Genomic DNA, 19,876 nt, shown 5'->3' with positions numbered 1-19,876 from the left:
GCGAGCGAGAGAGAGAGAGTGCTTCAGTGATTCCCACACTGTCTTGCTGGCTGGCACTAAGCGCTGTGTTCTGATCCGGCCCCTCTGATGGGGTTTCATGCTTGTAGGCAGTGTTGGGGACTCTGAGAGCAACGCACTTTTCCAAGCCTCATCTTGACTTATTTGAAAATCCTGCTCACTGACCATCTCAGCCCACCAAGATGAGACTCAGGACAACCCATCTTAGACTCAATGATGGCTAATGGATCCTGAAGAAGGGTCAGTCACTCGAACCCAAAAGGGAGATAAAAAGGACAGCGAACTCAAGTGGTCGAAGGACGCCTTGCAGATATGAGAGGTAGGAGAACTATTCAGGATTATTTTCTTCAAATGTATATGAGCGTATGAAGGTGGGCTGCTGCATCTCAGCATGCATAAACTATTGTATAATAAAGCAATGGCGTTGCCTAATTGCTGAATCAAAAGAGTATTAATCATAACATTGTGTTTTGTCTATTGTTGTAATTTCACATCACTCTCAAAGGATCCTTTTACCAAAATGCAATGCATCGGCTAACTTAAAGTGGTAGCCACTTGCTGTGACTTGTGTGTGCCCATCATTGCAAGCCTCTCTGCATGCCTACTTGGGGCTGGAGGGACACACACACACAGCACACATCAAAGCACAGAGCCTTTTTTTGACCTCGTTCTAGAGCCACAACACTCCACTGAGCTGATGCTCTTTGTACGTGTGGCCATGCAAGCGCTCTGAATGTACTGGCAATAATGTGTTTTCAAGGAAATACACTTAAGAGGATACACTATTGTAGCTAAAAAAAAAAGTGATGTAAACTCATCATACAAACATCATACGAAATATTAACCTCAGCAGCCTTCTCAAATTTTTAATTGAAAAAAACTACACAATATGATTGGTCTGAAACATTTAAAAACTCAAATTTCAATTCAAAGTGCAAACTTGTGCCAAGTTAGAGCACTATTTAAAACATAACAGGAATTGCAAATGAACAGTTAGTACAACCTCCGGTATAAGGCATTATAGCAAGTTCATATTATGGTAGTGAGCTTTGAATAAACTCCTGATGGTTAAGTTGAGAGAAGCGCACACAATCCCAGAATTTGATCTCGATGTGCTTTTTAATGTTTTGATTAGTTGTTGGAATGCTTTCTCATCCCAGTTTGATTTTAGTATTCACATTTTGTAAATAATGTGCCTATAAAGCAAGGCCATTGAACTGGCAGCATGAGAATGACACCATACCAACCCCCGACATGTTAGCATTTTGTTGTATAGAGAAATTTGAACCACTGTAAACCCATTGGCAAATCCTTGCATTGACATCTTAACCTTGCCAGCATACTTGGAACACTGGGGTCCAAACTTGCGACTTACATAACTAAGGCGTTAAAGTACCAGTATAATGGAAAAACAAGATGCTAAGATATTGAAGCTATTCTCATATACATCTGATTTATGACACCAAAAGACTTCCAAAGTTCAGGAGTAAATAGATATGATCAAAATAGTATCAATCTCACGGAGATTCCCAAGCCATTTTGAGAGTTCTTGAGCAAGCCAGTCATGTGATCCATGACGTAGAGTTAGGAACCACAGATCCCTTCTCCATCAACAACAATGCTCATCACACAGATCTTGTGAGAGCCACCAAAGATTACTTTGGAAAAAAATATGGCACAGAACCTTACATTTTTGAGCCTGAACATAAAGAGGATGAGAAATATGTTTTAGAAGCTTTACTGAAACACTATAGCATCAGCAGCATTGCTCAATACTTAACATATAAACTAACCATAATAAAACAAACACTTACTGAACCATTTTCACTCTCACTGGGATTCCAACCGACGGGACGCTCACACAATCCTGTTTAAATGAAGAATCGATCACAAACCTTACGAAGGGTTAAAAAAAAAGTTGCCACAACTAGTGTCTTTTGTGTCTTTTTCGTTGTCTCGGGGCATATCAAAGTCAACCAGCCTCTCGGTCCATGGCTACATTAGTCTACCACCAGGTGAGAGATGCATGAATTATAATTTAGAATGAACTTTTAGAAAGTTTGAGACGAAGCAGAAGCAGTTGCCGGCTTTGAGTATCAACAATAGCAGCGTAAGCTAGCATTAGCTCACTGCTATCAATGTGTCGCTAGATAGGCTGTCTGCGTCGGTGATTATAATAACAATATTGCTCATATATGGTTTATTTTTAAGTTAATGACATGTAAAATAGATTATTACTGGCGTTTTCTTTTGAGAATTTATGGACGCAATAGAGGACTCTCAAGATCTGTTGATTCAATTGTCAGCTTTTTATTTATGATTTTAAATGCATAAAAAAGTCGAATATAATTGTTCTTGTCTCACGTCAATTTTTGCGGATTTCCGGTATGACTGATCTGTTGGTAGGATCAGAGTGTAGAAGCGTTCATCTTGTGATGTCTTTCGACCCCAAATCTACAGAATTTGCCGACAACAATCGCAACGGAATATTCAAAATGGCCGACTGAATTTGTGGAATTTTGTGATTTCTAGATGGTACTTTCACATACTTTGTGGCTTGTAAATACAATTGGATATGGTTTAATGGATCCAAAGAAACACAATCAGGCATATAAAGTCAACTTGTTTTTCCATTTAAGTACTATAAGTCCTCTCCTTTTTGGCAGTTACACATTTTCTTGCAATGCGATTTGCTGTTACTTGTTTCCTTCAGATGTAGTCAGTGATCATTTGATTAACTTTTAACTAGTAGCGTTCCTCAATGTTATTTTTATGTCCCCTTTTTAATCATTTGGGCTATTCAACTGGTGGTTTGCCAGCTCAGCTCCAAAAACTTGTGAGAGTCACATTTTTGCAGCAGATTCTCAAAAACACTAGAGTGCTGTCATAGACATGATCTTTGACAAGCTTTTTTTAGTAGAAGGTCCTTAAAAACAGCAGAGCGCTCCTGTAACTCCGAAAAAATACATAGACCAAAATCAATTGTCTACTGTAGAGGACGCTAGTTCTCCAGAATATACAAAATAAGACTAATAGTGAAGGCAGAAGTCTGACCCTCAGGTCTTTAGCTTTCTATAAATGCAGCTCCCAAAACAATGTTGTTGAATATCCCTGTAATAAGGCAATACATGATACACTGCACCAATGAGTTCAGGATCTGTAAATACACAGTTAGCCAGCTACATTCCAGGCTTGGGCCTTAACTGCATTTCATTTAGCCTCCAGCTAGTCCAGCCAATGCTATAAATACTGCTGTAATGTTACAGGAGGAATGGACTTGTGAAGTCAACTCAAAGGGAATCAGACACCCAATATCTGCTGTGTATGGATTTGTGTGTGGGTAGAGTGTGGGTGAGGGGTTACATTACGAGGCTTTGACGTCACAGAAGGCGCTTGTCGAAGCAGACTGAAAGGGTAGGCGTGAACATCATATTCTTGTTTATTAGACTCAGTCTTGTGCTATCTCAGCCAACTTGAAAATAAACCCAATATCTTCAACTTTTAAAAGTAGACAGATACGCATTAATAAATGGAAGTCACAACAATACTGTAGATGAGTTTGAAAATTTTACCCGTAAACCTGTCTCATTGGATTATTAAAGACACTCTCTGCTTTAGGATAGTGGCTGATTAGTGAAGGTATGGGAGATCATGCAAAAATGTCTACGTCTTAAAATTAAAACATCATAAAAAAAGGAGAACAACGTGAGAGCTCAGCCCTCGCCAAGATTAAACACCTAAATTTTGCAAGTGGTTGTAATGTCAGGAATTATTTGTGGATTTGTTTTTTAAAATGGTAAAACTGTACACACATGCATATATATCGAGATTTAATTTTGGATGTGCACCAACATGTAATAATCTTAGGTAATTTCTTTTGCTATGGCACACCCCACCAAATTGTATCAGTTTAGATAAGTTAAAGGGAACCTATGATAAATGTTGTCTTTTCTGACTTATAATTGTTGCTACTATGTTGCATACTTATGTTAAACAATGCCAAAGCGTGAAATCAAAAGATTCATGCATTTTGGCTTCAGCTTGTATTCAATCAGCGAGTGTGCACGTTGTTGTGACCGAGTGAATTTAAAAATGTTTATGAAGTTTATTTTTGATCGAGTTTGGAAAATAAGTAGCGGTGACGACTTCAAGATATATATCTAAACGGTGTACATTTTCAAAAGATACATTGTAATACTTTTGGAGAGGGTGGGGCGTAGCTTCATTTGCTATCTGGGAACGCCTCCAGATTCAAACATCTTTTAGACAGACTTAAAAAATGGGTGGTAAAAGCATACACCAAAGCAAATCCAATACATAATATCTAGACCAGTGTTTGTCAACCTCTGTGCCACGGCACACTAGTGTGCCGTGAGATACAGTCTTGTGTGCCGTGGGAGATTATCTAATTTCACCTACTTGGGTTAAAAATATTTTTTGCAAACCAGTAATTATAGTCTGCAAATTATGTGTTGTTGTTGAGTGTCGGTGCTGTCTATTGCTCGGCAGAGGAACCGTGTAATACTCCATATCAGTAGGTGGCAGCCGGTATTGCTTTGTAGATGTCGGAAACAGCGGGAGGCAGTGTGCAGGTAAAAAGGTGTCTAATGCTTAAACCAAAAATAAACAAAAGGTGAGTGCCCCTAAGAAAAGGCATTGAAGCTTAGCCTTCTATGTAAAACGAAACTAAAACTGAACTGGCTACAAAGTAAACAAGAACAGAATGCTGGACGACAGTAAAGACTTACTGTGGAGCAAAGACGGCGTCCACAATGTACATCCGAACGTGACATGACAATCAACAAAGAAGGATACAAACAACTGAAATATCATTGATTGTTAAAACAAAGTAGATGCGGGAAATATCGCTTAAAGGAAGACATGCAACTGCTACAGGAAAATACCAAAACAAGAGAAAAAGCCACCAAAATAGGAGCACAAGACAAGAACTAAAACCCTACACACAGGATAACAGCAAAAAACTTAAAATAAGTCACGGCGTGATGTGACAGGTCGTGACAGTACACCTACTTCGAGACGAGCTATCTTGATGCATGGTTAGTTATGGTTTAAAGTCATACCCACAAATTGCGACATCGACTTTTTACTGTCAACTGAGTTTAGTTTTTTAATGATTTCTGCTGGTGGTGTGACTCCGGATTTCTTCAACGCAAAAAATATGCCCTGGCTCAAAAAAGGTTGAAAAACACTGATCTAGACCACAAGGGATGTTTTAAAAGTAGAGGAAAATCATCATACAACACTTTCAAGTAAATATACACAACATACAGTAAATAAACAAAGACAGATGTTATCAATATAATATTACATACCAAACTGTCCTGTTTTAACCTATTATTTCTATTTTCTCCCACAACAGTGATACTGGCGTGTTGCCTCCTCTCCCTCCTCTCTCAGTCACATGCCTGTCCCAAAGAGTGCAGCTGCAATGCAAACACCAAAGTTGTGGACTGCAGGGGTCGAGGCCTGTATGACATTCCTCGACGATTACATCCAGACACCCAAGAGTTATATCTTCAAGACAATCGAATCAGAGGCCTTGGATCGATGGCTTTTCGAGAAATACCGCTTGTTCGCATTCTCGATCTATCAAACAACTCGATAACATCTGTTTCCCCAACTGCTCTTCTGGGGCTCAGAACTCTGCAGCGGCTCAGCTTGGCCTACAACAGCCTGAGAGAGCTTGACAAGCGGTTATTTGGACCCATTCACTCACTTTCACACCTTGATCTTTCACACAACAGGTTAGGCATCACAACCATCTAAATCAGACAACAACGGGATTTTAATGTAATTGTGCTCATTTGATATCATGTTGTTTACCTTGTCCCAGCCTGTGGGGCTTGTCCGGAGCCATGGGTGACAATCTGAGGAACCTGAGCCACCTGGGGCTCGCCCACAACAGGCTAACACGATTAGACCGATCCCTGCTGGAGACCTTGGCCCGCCTGGACAGCCTCACACTACGAAGCAACCCATGGAAGTGTGACTGCCACCTTATAGGCCTCAAACTGTGGCTGGAGACCTACCTCTTCAAAGGTGAGAGCACCAATTCCCAAGTATTTCCTATATTATTAGAAATAATGAAACTATTGAAGATTTAAAAAATAACTGACTGATCGCACATAATATATGGTTTCATAACCTCATGTAATCCAATCAATAAATAGTGTGGATGTGGATTAAGTGTGCATGTGTTTGATGTGCAATTGAGTAAAGCTATTTCAGATTGGTTCATATAGGACAATACTCACACAGTATTGCATTGAGTGCATTGTATTAAGTACAGTACTGCCTTTATCAACATTACTGGAGCAACCAAAAGTGATTACCGGGCGCGGCCACCGCTGCTGCCCACTGCTCCCCACTGCTCCCTTCACCTCCCAGGGGGTGATGAAGGGTGATGGGTCAAATGCAGAGAATAATTTCGCCACACCTAGTGTGTGTGTGACAATCATTGGTACTTTAACTTTAAATTAGGGCCTGATTTACTAAAGGTTTGCGTGTACTAAAACCTGATAGCACATGCTAAGCTGATCTACTAAACATGTGCAAAGTGGATTGTGTCTGTTAAGTGAACAGAATAAGACGTGCAATTCAGTGTGCGTCTCTTTCTTCAATAACATGCAAAATATATGCTAATCATCAAAACGCTCACAATACTGCAGGGGGAGAAGATGCAAATATAATTATTTAGCGCACGCAATGTGATTTATCAACACATACTGTATCACCGTTATGCGAGCACTATTTTGCGTTCTATTGAGAATGAGTCAAAAGGACGTGCAAAGTGACAGTTCCACACAGGGCTGCAGAATCAGTGCTTGCGCTGCACATACGGACGATGAACAGATGAGAATCCTCCGTCCTATGTGTGTGTCAACATTATGAACGGTTAGAATTTTTTTTTTTTAAGGCATTTCTTCTATTTAGCAACATGATTTTATAATTTTATGGCTGATAGAGGACTATGGGGGCTGATTAAAACAAATTCGATTAAAACGTTTTAGTGTTCTTTAATATGGTTTTGTCACGATCTGGAAGCTTTCCTGCCACCTGTCTGCTTTTTGGTTGACTGCCTGTTTTTAGGGTCACGAGGCAGAGCCACCTTTGCGCAGACCTGAACTCCATTTTTCTCCTGACTACTTAAGCTCTCTAGTTCCTTCACTCGAAACCAATACATTCCTGATGGTTCACCCTTCCAGTCGTGTTCATCTCCTCTGCTTTGGCTCCACTCACGCTTCTTGTTCGTGTGGCTCTACCCCGGCTCTGTGTTGGGGTCCTACTCCATTAAAGCTGATCGTGACAGTTTTTAATGATGTTAGTTTTTTTCACATAGAATATATAATATTAACATATCTCCTAAATGAAAAAAACTATGCATTTTTGCATCCTGCGTCTTTTTTCACCGATGGCATTGAAAAATAAAGTGGGTTTCAATGCCTGGTGGTGTGGCTCTCCCTTAGGGATAGGGTGAGAAGCTCTGTCATTCGGGAGGAGTTCAAAATAAAGCCGCTGCTCCTCCACATAGAGAGGAGCCAGATGAGGTGGTTTGGGCATCTGGTCAGAATGTCCCTGGGGCACCTCCCTGTGGAGGCGTTTAAGGCACGTTCGACCAGTCGGAGGCCACGGGGAAGTGGGACTAAGTGGCTGGGGAGAGGGAAGTCTAGGCTTCTCGGCTTACGCTGCTGCCCTAGCAACTCGACCTTGGATAAGCGTAAGAAAATAGATGAATGGATGGTTTCAATGTAGATGCACTGCAGGACTGCTTCTAAATGCTCATAAAAAAGTAGTATGTGTCTCCTGCTTGCATAGCAAAACGCCGCAGGTAATATGATAACATGAATGTGCTGTAAATGAGAAGGTCTCTGTGGTGATGGTTAAATCCTCATTTAAATAAGGCGGTATGCACGACCAGTGTTGGTAGATCAGATGCAACACGCCCAGTAATGTTTTTGTTTAATCCTCTCCGCCCTGTCTACTGCAAAGGGTCTTAGCAAGTTGTCTCAACCTCTTTCGGTCCCCTACGCTTCTCTTCACCTCTTGCCACGAGGTGTCTTCTCTGCCTAGATCTTTGTCGACACCCCTCCTCCAGGAAAGCCGTGGCCTATCTCTCCTTTTCTTTCCTTGAGGGTTTCATTCAAGGGCAGCTCTGGTGATGGATGTTGAAGGTCTCCGAAGTGTGTGGCCAATCCATCTCCACTTCCTTCTTCTGATTGTAACTTTGATTAGCTCCTGACCTGTTTTTATGAGCAGTTCCTGGATACTGATATTCTTGGGCCACCAAATCCCTAAAATGTAGCGTAGTCTTGAGGTGATGAAGTTCTGGAGTTTTTTTCTCATGATTTGTGTCTTGCCCCACGTTTCGCAGCTCTATAGTAAGATGGACTTCACATTGGATTCAATTTGGTTTTGGTGGAGATGTTTCTGGATCTTCAGACTGGTTTTAGCTGGGCAAACACAGCTTTGACCTTCCCTATTATGCGTACCCCCAGATCCTTGTTTTCCCCTCCATCATTGCTGATGAAAAATTCCGAGCTAGGTAGAGTCATTCACTATCTCCAGCTTTGTTACTTTGCAGCACACAGGTCTGGCTTTCCGAGCTGTTTTGAACCGGTCTTGAGTTGTGTTTGAGTTTCCCCATTTTCTCCCTCAATCAATCAATCAATCTTTATTTATATAGCCCTAAATCACAAGTGTCTCAAAGGGCTGCACAAGCCACAACGACATCCTCGGTACAAAGCCCACATACGGGCAAGGAAAAACTCACCCCAGTGGGACGTCGATGTGAATGACTATGAGAAACCTTGGAGAGGACCGCATATGTGGGTAACCCCCCCCCCTCTAGGGGAGACCGAAAGCAATGGATGTCGAGTGGGTCTGACATAATATTGTGAGAGTCCAGTCCATAGTGGATCCAACATAATAGTAAGAGTCCAGTCCATAGTGGGGCCAGCAGGACACCATCCCGAGCGGAGACGGGTCAGCAGCGCAGAGATGTTCCCAGCCGATGCACAGGCGAGCGGTCCACCCCGGGTCCCGATTCTGGACAGCCAGCACTTCATCCATGGCCACCGGACCTGTGCCCTCCCCCCTCAAGGAAAAGGGGAGCAGAGGAGAAAAGAAAAGAAACGGCAGATCAACTGGTCTAACAGGGGGGGCTATTTAAAGGCTAGAGTATACAAATGAGTTTTAAGATGGGACTTAAATGCTTCTACTGAGGTAGCATCTCTAATTGTTACCGGGAGGGCATTCCATAGTACTGGAGCCCGAATAGAAAACGCTCTATAGCCCGCAGACTTTTTTGGGCTCTGGGAATCACTAATAAGCTGGAGTTCTTTGAACGCAGATTTCTTGCCGGGACATATGGTACAATACAATCGACAAGATAGGAGGGAGCTAGACCGTGTAGTATTTTATACGTAAGTAGTAAAACCTTAAAGTCACATCTTAAGTGCACAGGAAGCCAGTGCAGGTGAGCCAGTATAGGCGTAATATGATCAAACTTTCTTGTTCTTGTCAAAAGTCTAGCAGCCGCATTTTGTACCAACTGTAATTTTTTAATGCTAGACATAGGGAGACCCGAAAATAATACGTTACAGTAGTCGAGACGAGACGTAACGAACGCATGAATAATGATCTCAGCGTCGCTAGTGGATAAAATAGAACGAATTTTAGCGATATTACGGAGATGAAAGAAGGCCGTTTTAGTAACACTCTTTTTTTTTTTTTTTTTTTTTTTTTTTTTTTTTTTTTTTTTTTTTTTTTATGTCCTGTCCAGCTTCTCAGGCAAATCATATAGTTGATGTAGATGCCCATGTCGGCTGTTCAGATTTACTTTACAAAAGAGAAGTGTAGGATACTTCTCTTGTTGCCTTATTTGTATTTGACTTTATTAAATGTATTTATATTATCATTTAGTGCAGCCGGGCCGGAGCAGGAGGGGATAGAAAGAGAAAAAAAAAGAAGACAGAGGGGGAAATTGTGGGGACAAGAGGGGGATTAGACAGAGAGACAAAAACAACAACAGCAAACAACAACAACAACAACAATAGAGCAACATCAGCAAATATGACATGTACAAATATGATGGTAAAAGTAATAGCAAATAAGCAGTTAGCGAAAAATAAAAAATAATACAGAAATGACAATGAGCATTATTACACTACAAATGGATCAATACAAATACCAATAGAAATAGCGCTATTGATAATGAACAATACCAATAATTTACCTTTATTATCAACAATACAGTTGTTTAAATGCAACAATACATATACGTAATGATAACTTGAGATACGAAAGAATGCAGAAAAATGGAGGGGGAGAAAGAGAAGCAACCTACATTAACCTTGTAGATTGTTATAGTCACAATAGGTTAAGCTTTGTCAGTGTGCCATGTGTTACACCCAGTTTACCCTAGGGCAACAACGTTAATATATGTTTGATGAAACGTGATTATGTGCATGAGTGTAAGTATGCATATGTACTTGTATATGTACAGAATGTGTATATGTGTTTGTACAATGAATGTATATGTACAGAATGTGTATATGTGTTTGTACAGTGAATGTATATGTACAGTATGTGTATGTTTGTATATTGAATGTGCGTGTGGATGTACGAACATTAGGTAGGTAAATATGTACTGTATTTGTGTATGTATGTGGGAGCGTAGGTACCTATGTACGTATGTGAGCATACGTGAATTTGCATGTACAATACATTCGACTCCCAGAGTGCGTGGGAGCCAGAGCACGGCCCCATCACCCCCGAGAGCCCAACCCACAAACAGGAGGCGTGGTGCCCAGGGAACCAGGGACCACCGCCCCCACGCAGCCAAGCCGGCCAGCGACAGGAACCCCAGAGCCCGACCCACCGTACCGCCCACAAGGGCCAGCAGCAGGCCGCAGACAGACGCACCCGGCGGAGGACAGGGCACGAGAGAAGCAGGGGACAGCCAGACCCCAAGCCAGCGAGAGACCACACCCCACACGGGCAGAAAGGCGAGACGCCCCGCCCGAAGGACCCAGAGACTCCCCGCAACCGGACGGGAAGACCGCCCCCGCCCCACCGGCAACCGGGCCCCCACAAGCCCACCCCCCACCCCCGGAGAGCGCGGCGAGGCCAGCCCCCGGCCACCCCACCCAAACCGGCCGCCGCAGGACCACCCAGGCACAGGGCCACGGGAACCACCCACCCCACCCGCAGGGACCCCAACGATGGAGATGGAACAACCAGCAACCGCCCCGCCGAGCCCCCCCCCTGAGGGAGGGGAAAAATTAAAAAATAATATTAATAAAATATATTTTAAAAATAAATAAATAAATAAATAAATAAATTAATTAATTAAAAAAAAAAAAGAATTAAAAGAAGATCACAGACATGCTGACAAACAAGGTCACTACCCCAGCAACTGGCCGACTCGCAGCACCTCGGAATACCTTGCAGCACCAAGCTACCACAATAGACGCAGGGACTAGGCCCAACAGGCCCCAACCAAGACGGGCACCCGGAAGGGATGGACAGCGGGACCCAGGAGCTCCAGACACGCAGTTTGGATGCAGTAGCCTGAGGCGTCGACTCCCGTCTGACAGGCAGGCCCAGAGCGTACCCCCAGAAATATACATACATACATACATACACACATACACATACACATACACACATACACGTATACATACCCACACATACACATATATACATATACATACACATATGTACACATACACATATATAAACATACATACATACACACACATATACATACATATACACAGTTCGTCAGCCCCGACAGCCATCACGCGCGCGCGCTGCCACCAGTCACAACATCAGCCACACCCCTGCACCAGACCCAGCAGCCACGGGCGCCCACACCACAAACAAACGGCAGCAGAAACAGCAGCCGCAATAACCCCAGACAGCCAGCACCAGCCAATCACTCTTAATGTGTGATTCAAACGAGAGAGTTGGGTCGAAGATAATACCCAGATTCTTTACTGATTCGCCTTGTGTAATTGTTTGGTTGTCAAATGTTAAGGTGGTGTTATTAAATAAATGTCGGTGTTTAGCAGGACCGATAATCAGCATTTCCGTTTTCTTGGCGTTGAGTTGCAAGAAGTTAGCGGACATCCATTGTTTAATTTCATTAAGACACGCCTCCAGCTGACTACAATCCGGCGTGTTGGTCAGCTTTAGGGGCATGTAGAGTTGGGTGTCATCAGCATAACAATGAAAGCTAACACCGTATTTGCGTATGATGTCGCCTAGCGGCAGCATGTAAATACTAAAGAGTGCAGGGCCAAGAACCGAACCCTGAGGAACTCCGCACGTTACCTTAACATAGTCCGAGGTCACATTATTATGGGAGACGCATTGCATCCTGTCAGTAAGATAAGAGTTAAACCACGACAAAGCTAAGTCTGACATACCAATACGTGTTTTGATACGCTCTAATAAAATATTATGATCGACGGTATCGAAAGCAGCGCTAAGATCAAGAAGCAGCAACATAGATGACGCATCAGAATCCATCGTTAGCAGTAGATCATTAGTCATTTTTGCGAGGGCTGTCTCCGTAGAGTGATTTGCCCTGAAACCGGATTGAAAAGGTTCACAGAGATTGTTAGACACTAAGTGTTCATTTAGCTGCTGTGCGACAATTTTTTCGAGGATTTTCGAAATAAAGGGAAGGTGGGACACCGGTCGGTAGTTTACCATGAGGTCAGGATCAAGGTTAGGTCTTTTGAGCAGAGGATGAATAACCGCTTTCTTGAATGCTAGGGGAACAGTGCCAGAGGAAAGTGATAAGTTTATAATATTTAGCACTGATGGACCTAATAATACAAAAAGCTCCTTGATAAGTTTCCCAGGAAGTGGGTCAAGTAAACATGTTGTTTGTTTTATCCCACTTACACGCTGTAATAGTTCCTCTAATGTTATTTCATCAAAAAGAGAGAGACTATTTTGTATTGCAGTATCCGTCGTAGATACAGTTGTATCTGTGTTCATAGAACCCAGTTGTAGCTGGGATGCGTTGTCTTTAATCTCCTTTCTAATGAGTTCAATTTTCTTATTAAAGAAATTCATAAAGTCATCTGCCGAGTGGGTGGAGCTATTGGGAGGAGTCCCTTGTTGGGTTAGCGATGCTACTGTACTAAACAAAAATGTATGGTCGTTTTTGTTGAGGCGGATGAGATTTGAGTAATATTTAGCTTTAGCTAAGGTAAGCATGCGTTTATACGATATTAAACTATCACTCCATGCTTGATGGAAAACCTCAAGCTTGGTCGCGCGCCATTTGCGTTCCAACTTTCTACATGATAATTTATGAGCTCTGGTTTTCTCTGTAAACCATGGGGTGCGCCTTTTAGGGGCCCTTTTTTGTTTTAGCGGTGCTATACTATCAATGGTTTTGCGCAGGGCATTGTCAAAGTTGTTAGTGAGGTTATCAATAGAGCCGACATAATTTGGGAATGGTGCCATTACCGAAGGCAGTAGGTCAGCAAGAGTCATCGTTGTGGCGGCATTAATGTTGCGGCTGCTATAGCAGTTATTATTATTATTAGTTTGTTGACAATGAGTCAGAACTTCGAATTTTATAAGGTAATGATCGGACATTACTTTAGTATACGGGAGTACCATAACTTTGGAGGTGGTGACACCCCTGACCAGCACTAGATCTATCGTATTGCCGTTGCGATGCGTAGGTTCATTTATTATTTGTGTAAGACCACAGCTATCAATTATAGTCTGGAGCGCCACGCACTGAGGGTCCGATGGGTTATTCATATGGATATTAAAGTCCCCCATTATGATTATATTGTCTGCGTGCGTCACTAGATCAGCAACGAACTCTGAGAATTCATTAATAAAGTCCGAGTAGGGCCCTGGGGGGCGGTAGATAACAGCCATATCGAGAGGCAGCGGTGCGACAGACCTCATAGTAAGCACCTCAAACGATTTGTATTTATTATTTAGGTTAGGGGTAAGGTTAAAGTTTTCATTGTATATTAGTGCGACCCCCCCACCCCTTTTAAGGGGACGGGCAATATGCGCATTCGTATAGTTAGGAGGAGATGCCTCATTTAGCGCAAAAAATTCGTCTGGTTTGAGCCAGGTTTCGCTAAGACCAATGACGTTAAGATTGTTGTCTCTAATGACCTCATTAACTAATAACGTTTTGGGAGACAATGATCTTATGTTTAAAAAGCCCATATTATAAGTATTGGGCTGTTTTGACGAGTTTTTGTTTAAATTATCCGTAGTAGAAATATTAATAATGTTGCGTTTATTATACGTAGTGCACTTTAAATAGTTTCGACCATATCTAGGAATTGATACGACGGGAATTTTCAGATTGTTTACTTGATGCTGCGATCGACTGAACGCATCATGATTTGCCACCTCAGTAGAATGCATATCTACCCCGGACACATTCACAACAGAAAACACATTATGTGAGTTGTGTGTTATTCTAAGAAAATTGCTATGCGTACAGGAATTATCCAGCCTGGTGCTGGCTAGTTCTAGCTTAACTGACTCCTCACCCGGACTAGCAGGCTCTGTAATTGCCTGTGACCGGGCTTGCTCTAGTGTAGTTAGTCAAATGTGACTTAAACAGTAGTCTATATTCTTAGACAGGATGATGGCGCCTTCCTGGTTAGGGTGAAGGCCGTCCCTCATCAGCAAGCCTGGTTTGCCCCAGAAAGAGGGCCAATTATCAATAAACGTTAGTCCCTGTTGTCTACAGAAGCTAGCCAGCCACTTGTTAAGCGAGACTAATCTGCTATATCTCTCATCATTGCCTCTCGCAGGCAGGGGGCCAGAGACAATTACTCGATGCCTGGACATCTTTCTAGCGAGATCACAAGTCCTGGCTATGTTTCTCTTTGTAATCTCTGACTGTCTCATTCTAGTGTCATTGGAGCCAACGTGTACAACTATATTCGCATCTGGTTGATGCTATGGCTCAGGAGGGCAAGGTCATTGGTGAAGTCCAGGTCATCAAGCATATACATCAATGTCCACTGTATCCCTGTCCTGCCTTCTTTTGTACAAACGTTTGTAGTTTCCCTCATTACCCAGTCTAGTGTGGTGATAAAGAGCAGCGGGCTCAGGAGGCAACACTGTCTTACTCCAGTGGTCATGGTGAAGTGCTCCGTCAGATCCCTTTCATTAAAATACCGAAGAAAAGCGTGGCATAATGCTCCTCTGGGTGCGCCTCTCAGTTGCCAGCAAGTTACTATGCAGAATAATCCTAAACCGTACAGCAAATGCCATGGAGTCTGAACTGAGAGACAACCAAGCAAGCTTCCGCCCAGATAGATCGTAACTCTGAGAATCATCGTTGAACAGTCAACAGAATTAAGCTCGCAACTGTATGCTGTCTTCATTGACTACGAAAAGGCCTTTGAATCGGTTGACAGGTCCACACTATGGAGCATTCTGGCTCGCTATGGAATCCCCACAAAGATCAGATTCAAGTCTTCTGCACCAACTTTTAAGCTGCGGTAGCCTATGAAGAACACGTACACTAATAGTACACCCTATTCTATAGTTTGCACACGCTGTAAATTAGGTGTCGCCAATCCGTCGACCACGATCCTACCAGTCGATCGCGAAAATATTAGAAGAGTATTCTTTAGAAAGGGTTATATTCCGATTTGTTTTCTTACATTTAAAACACTTCCTTGTGGTCTACACAACAAGTAATGGTGGTTCTTTGGTCTAAAATTTTGCATAGATTACGTTTTACAGACTAACAAACCGCTTCCGGACCTTCTCTTAGGGATGGGCTGTTTTGTGGGCTTTCTTATTTACGTCCCTCCACTTCGACTGCATCTTCTCCCTGCCAGCTATGTTGTAGCTTTCAGCGCTTCCATATTGAGTCTCCTGAGATATGTAAGTCAAAACTATACGCTACTTTGCATTAGAAATGGCAAGAGCGTAGGATGCATGTACATGTACGAGCCAATCTGCCCACAACAAGAGGATGGAGAAAAATAAGTAGCTTATTGAAAACAGTGTTGTACTACAATGGCGGATTCGTGCAAAGCTCTTCGGGTAAATATTTACCATATAAGGCGATATCTACTGATGTTACACTTGGGAAAAATGGGGGGGGTTGGGGGGGGCTTCCAAAGAACTGGTGAAAGAAGAAGAAGAGGTGGTGGCAAAAGAGGATGAAGGGGAGGAAGAAGACAAAAAGTGGAAGAAGTGGGAAAAGAAGAAGAAGAAGTGGGAGAAGTGGAAGTGGAAGAAGGACAAGAAAAAGACAAAGAAGATGAAGGAAAAGACAAAGACAAAGACAAAGACTTAGGCTTGTGTCCGGCGATGGAAAACTGTGGGGGGGCGGGGCCGGAGGACCGACGGCGAGGCGTGCTGCACCGAAGCCCGCTCCAAGATGGCGGCGAGGAGGCGGGGATGGCGAGCAAGCGGCAAGACGGGGCGCGCCGAGAGCGACGCGGCAATCGTGACCAGGTGCGGGGATCGCGCACCTGGTCACAATCAGCTAATGCCCTCGCGGTGTTTAAAAAGGCAGCAGCCGAGAACGACGGGGCAGAGAAGGAGGTGGAGAGCCTGAGACGCATGCAACGAAAGACAGAGAGAGAAGCCGGAGAAAGACCCAACGAGAGGCGGATGCGAAGCGAGCGCGCCAAAGAGCCAGAGGGAGACGAAGACGCGGAAGGCTGAGGAGCGGACCGGTGAGCGAGCAGAGCGAGGCAAGTGCTGAAAAGCACAAAAGACTTTGATTTGTTGAAATAATAAACAAAGTCTCAACCCTGCTCAAATATGTCGTCCTTTGATGGTCCTGCGAACCCACCCGACAGCTTATGACTGTCACAGTTGCAAACTACAATTACAACAAAAAACTAACAATCAGCCTTGAAACCAAAATGTATAGTGAATAAAACAATAGAGATCATCCAGTCAGGAAAAAAAGGGTCTACAGAAAGTGATACATAAAATACTGATTGAGTATGAACACAGAAGGCGGCGGCCGAGGTCCGACTATTAATCATAATAAACTTCATAGAACCAATTCAAAAAAGATAAATTAACACTGCCTCACAAGCCCATGAACTGGTTGAAGCTGAGCTGTGACTCAGGTCATCTCTATAGTGAGCTGCCAAAAGGAATATAACATAACTGATGACATATATCTTTGCTCTCAAGGTGGTGCAGTGGATGAGGTGCTTTGCTACCAGCCTCTCGAGATGAGGGACAGAGACCTACAGAAGGTCCCTTACCAGCTTTTCCATGCCTGCATGACCACCAGCTACCATTACTTATTTGCCAACATCCATCATCTGGAGTCGGAGCGGCTGCTGCGAGGCCACATCCATGGCAACCACGCTCACCCTTCAAGCCACGCGCTCCATGTCCCGATGGCAATGGGGGAGGGCTTTGGCGGTGGCGGAGGAAGTTTGCCAGAGTGCGAGCCTAAGCAAAGGCACCGACCAGTCAACTTGCGTCACGCTATCGCCACAGTAATCATCACCGGTGTAGTTTGTGGGATAGTGTGTCTGATGATGCTGGCTGCAGCGGTGTACGGATGCGCATATGCTGCCATCATGGCTAAATATCAGCGAGAGCTAAAGAAGAATGAAGAGTTGGCGGCAGCTCGTGCAGCCAAGCTTGCCACACTGGATGAAAAGGAACCACTGGAGAATGCTATCGCCTAGGAGATGGTGACACAAATTTAAACGTGGGTCTCAACCCTTTAACTCAAAAATATTTGGATGCCATATGTGTGTGCATGTGCGACTGTGAGAACAGGGAGAGAGATGTATATTTGTGATTCATGTTCGTAGCGTCTTCTAAAACATGGGTAGCTAATTTACACAGGTATTTCTCTATGCAGTAAAGAAATGGAACTGTGCGCAAATTTGAAGGCACGGGGCAAAGTGGGAAAAAAAAGAATATACAGCATTTTATTTTCTCTGAAAGACGCATATCACAGATACAGTAGATGCAAATTGCTAAATTCATTGCTCTGTATTTGTAGATCTTAGTAAATCTCTGGTATTTGAAATGAATTTTTTAGATGTTGTTCATGGTTATCTTGTCTAATTTTGAAATTCATAGTAGGCAGCTCATCAATATTGTTATGTTTCATTTGTTTGTAAAAAAAAAAAGGACACAAAGAGTGCTTGTGTCATTATTATGCCAATTGTGAGTATGTGCGCTGAATGCTCATTTATAGAGAATTACATTGTTTGTGCCTAATAATGTGATATAGTTTTACAGAGAAAATGTGTTTTATTAAGGATATTTTTCTGACAACTCTTTCAGGGACAATGGGTACATTTTTAAAGCAATAACAAAATTTGGACTCAGCCTTGTTGTGTTTCCACAACTTCAGGGGTTCACATGGCTTATTGTCCATTATTGTACTGCTGCACAAAATCACATTTACTCATACAAACATTTACTGTCCAGTCACTTGAGATGTTGTTTGTGAGTCAATCATGTAAAGGTAAACATGTCTTTTAGTTTGTATTATACAAAATAAATAGAGACATTCAACCTAACTGCAAAATGCATACCAATCAGATATTTGAGCAGTTTCTTGATTACACATTTGTATAATGGGAAAAGATGGACAATCCAAATGTACCCACATTATTTTTTTTATATGGAAAGAAAGGCATTTGGGTAAAAAAATGATACCTAAAAACATGTATCTTGCCAAACGATAAGATCTTATATTTATCTTATGATAAAAGGTCTTCACAGCACTGATTGGAAAATTACAAATGTATTAATGAAAAATAAAACTTTTTTCAAAAATCATAAAATGTTAAATCAAAGGTGTTCAAAGTGTGTCACAGGGAATCTGCCCTTAAAAACATCATTCGGCTAGAGGCGCCCCTTATTAAACACATTTTCTGCATCATATTTTGCGAAGTGTTTTGATCATCCCAGACCACAATCCAATTTGTTTTCCCTTTGACATAACTAAAGTCATTTTAGCAGGTTTGAATAATTTGTCTTTATTTCCCCTGAAGTCTTTGAGACCTTCTGAGGTGAGCCACACCACATACTTTGAAAGCCCTGTTCTGAGGATTATAAGAGTCATTGGAATGTGTGCACTGACTATATGATTAAATGTGATTAGCAATTTCTCAAAACAACCAAATCCAAAATTATGAAATTGTTTACAGACCATAAATGTTTCTTATTTATTCATATTTTGCAATCTTAAACATTTGTTTTCACAATTTAATTTTACAGGCACTTTTTGTAACACAAATATTTTTAATAATTTCGGTATTTTAACAGCTTTTTATATCTACTCTATCTGGTTTTAATTACAAACCCCGTTTTCATATGAGTTGGGAAATTGTGTTAGATGTAAATATAAACGGAATACAATGATTTCCAAATCATTTTCAACCCATATTCAGTTGAATATGCTACAAAGACAACATATTTGATGTTCAAACTGATAAACATTTTTTTTTTTGCAAATAATCATTAACTTTAGAATTTGATACCAGCAACACGTGACGGAGAAGTTGGGAAAGGTGGCAATAAATGCTGATAAAGTTGAAGAATGCTCATCAAACATTTATTTGGAACATCCCACAGGTGAACAGGCAAATTGGGAACAGGTGAGCGCGATGATTGGGTATAAAAGTAGATTCCATGAAATGCTCAGTCATTCACAAACAAAGATGGGGCGAGGGTCACCACTTTGTCAACAAATGCGTGAGCAAATTGTTGAACAGTTTAAGAAAAACCTTTCTCAACCAGCTATTGCAAGGAATTTAGGGATTTCACCATCTGCGGTCCGTAATATCATCAAAGGGTTCAGAGAATCTGGAAAAAT

The 19,876-nt window shown here is 42.2% G+C and overlaps 2 protein-coding genes across 3 annotated transcripts in view; one reads left to right on the top strand and one right to left on the bottom strand.

Annotated features, from left to right (window-relative positions):
* cacna2d3a (calcium channel, voltage-dependent, alpha 2/delta subunit 3a) overlaps nt 1–19,876 on the bottom strand; it is a 303,523-nt gene that overhangs the window by 39,015 nt on the left and 244,632 nt on the right. The window lies entirely within an intron of this gene.
* lrtm1 (leucine rich repeats and transmembrane domains 1) lies at nt 54–19,270 on the top strand. The gene is made up of 4 exons (XM_061980232.1): nt 54–337; nt 5,399–5,783; nt 5,873–6,078; nt 17,218–19,270. Exons 1-4 carry the CDS (start codon nt 331–333, stop codon nt 17,724–17,726), a joined length of 1,107 nt encoding a protein of 368 aa, XP_061836216.1. The 5' UTR covers nt 54–330; the 3' UTR covers nt 17,727–19,270.

The sequence above is a fragment of the Nerophis lumbriciformis genome, linkage group LG01 (assembly GCF_033978685.3).
Source record: "Nerophis lumbriciformis linkage group LG01, RoL_Nlum_v2.1, whole genome shotgun sequence".
NCBI lineage: Eukaryota > Metazoa > Chordata > Actinopteri > Syngnathiformes > Syngnathidae > Nerophis > Nerophis lumbriciformis.
This window is presented reverse-complemented; position numbering and strand designations above follow the sequence as displayed.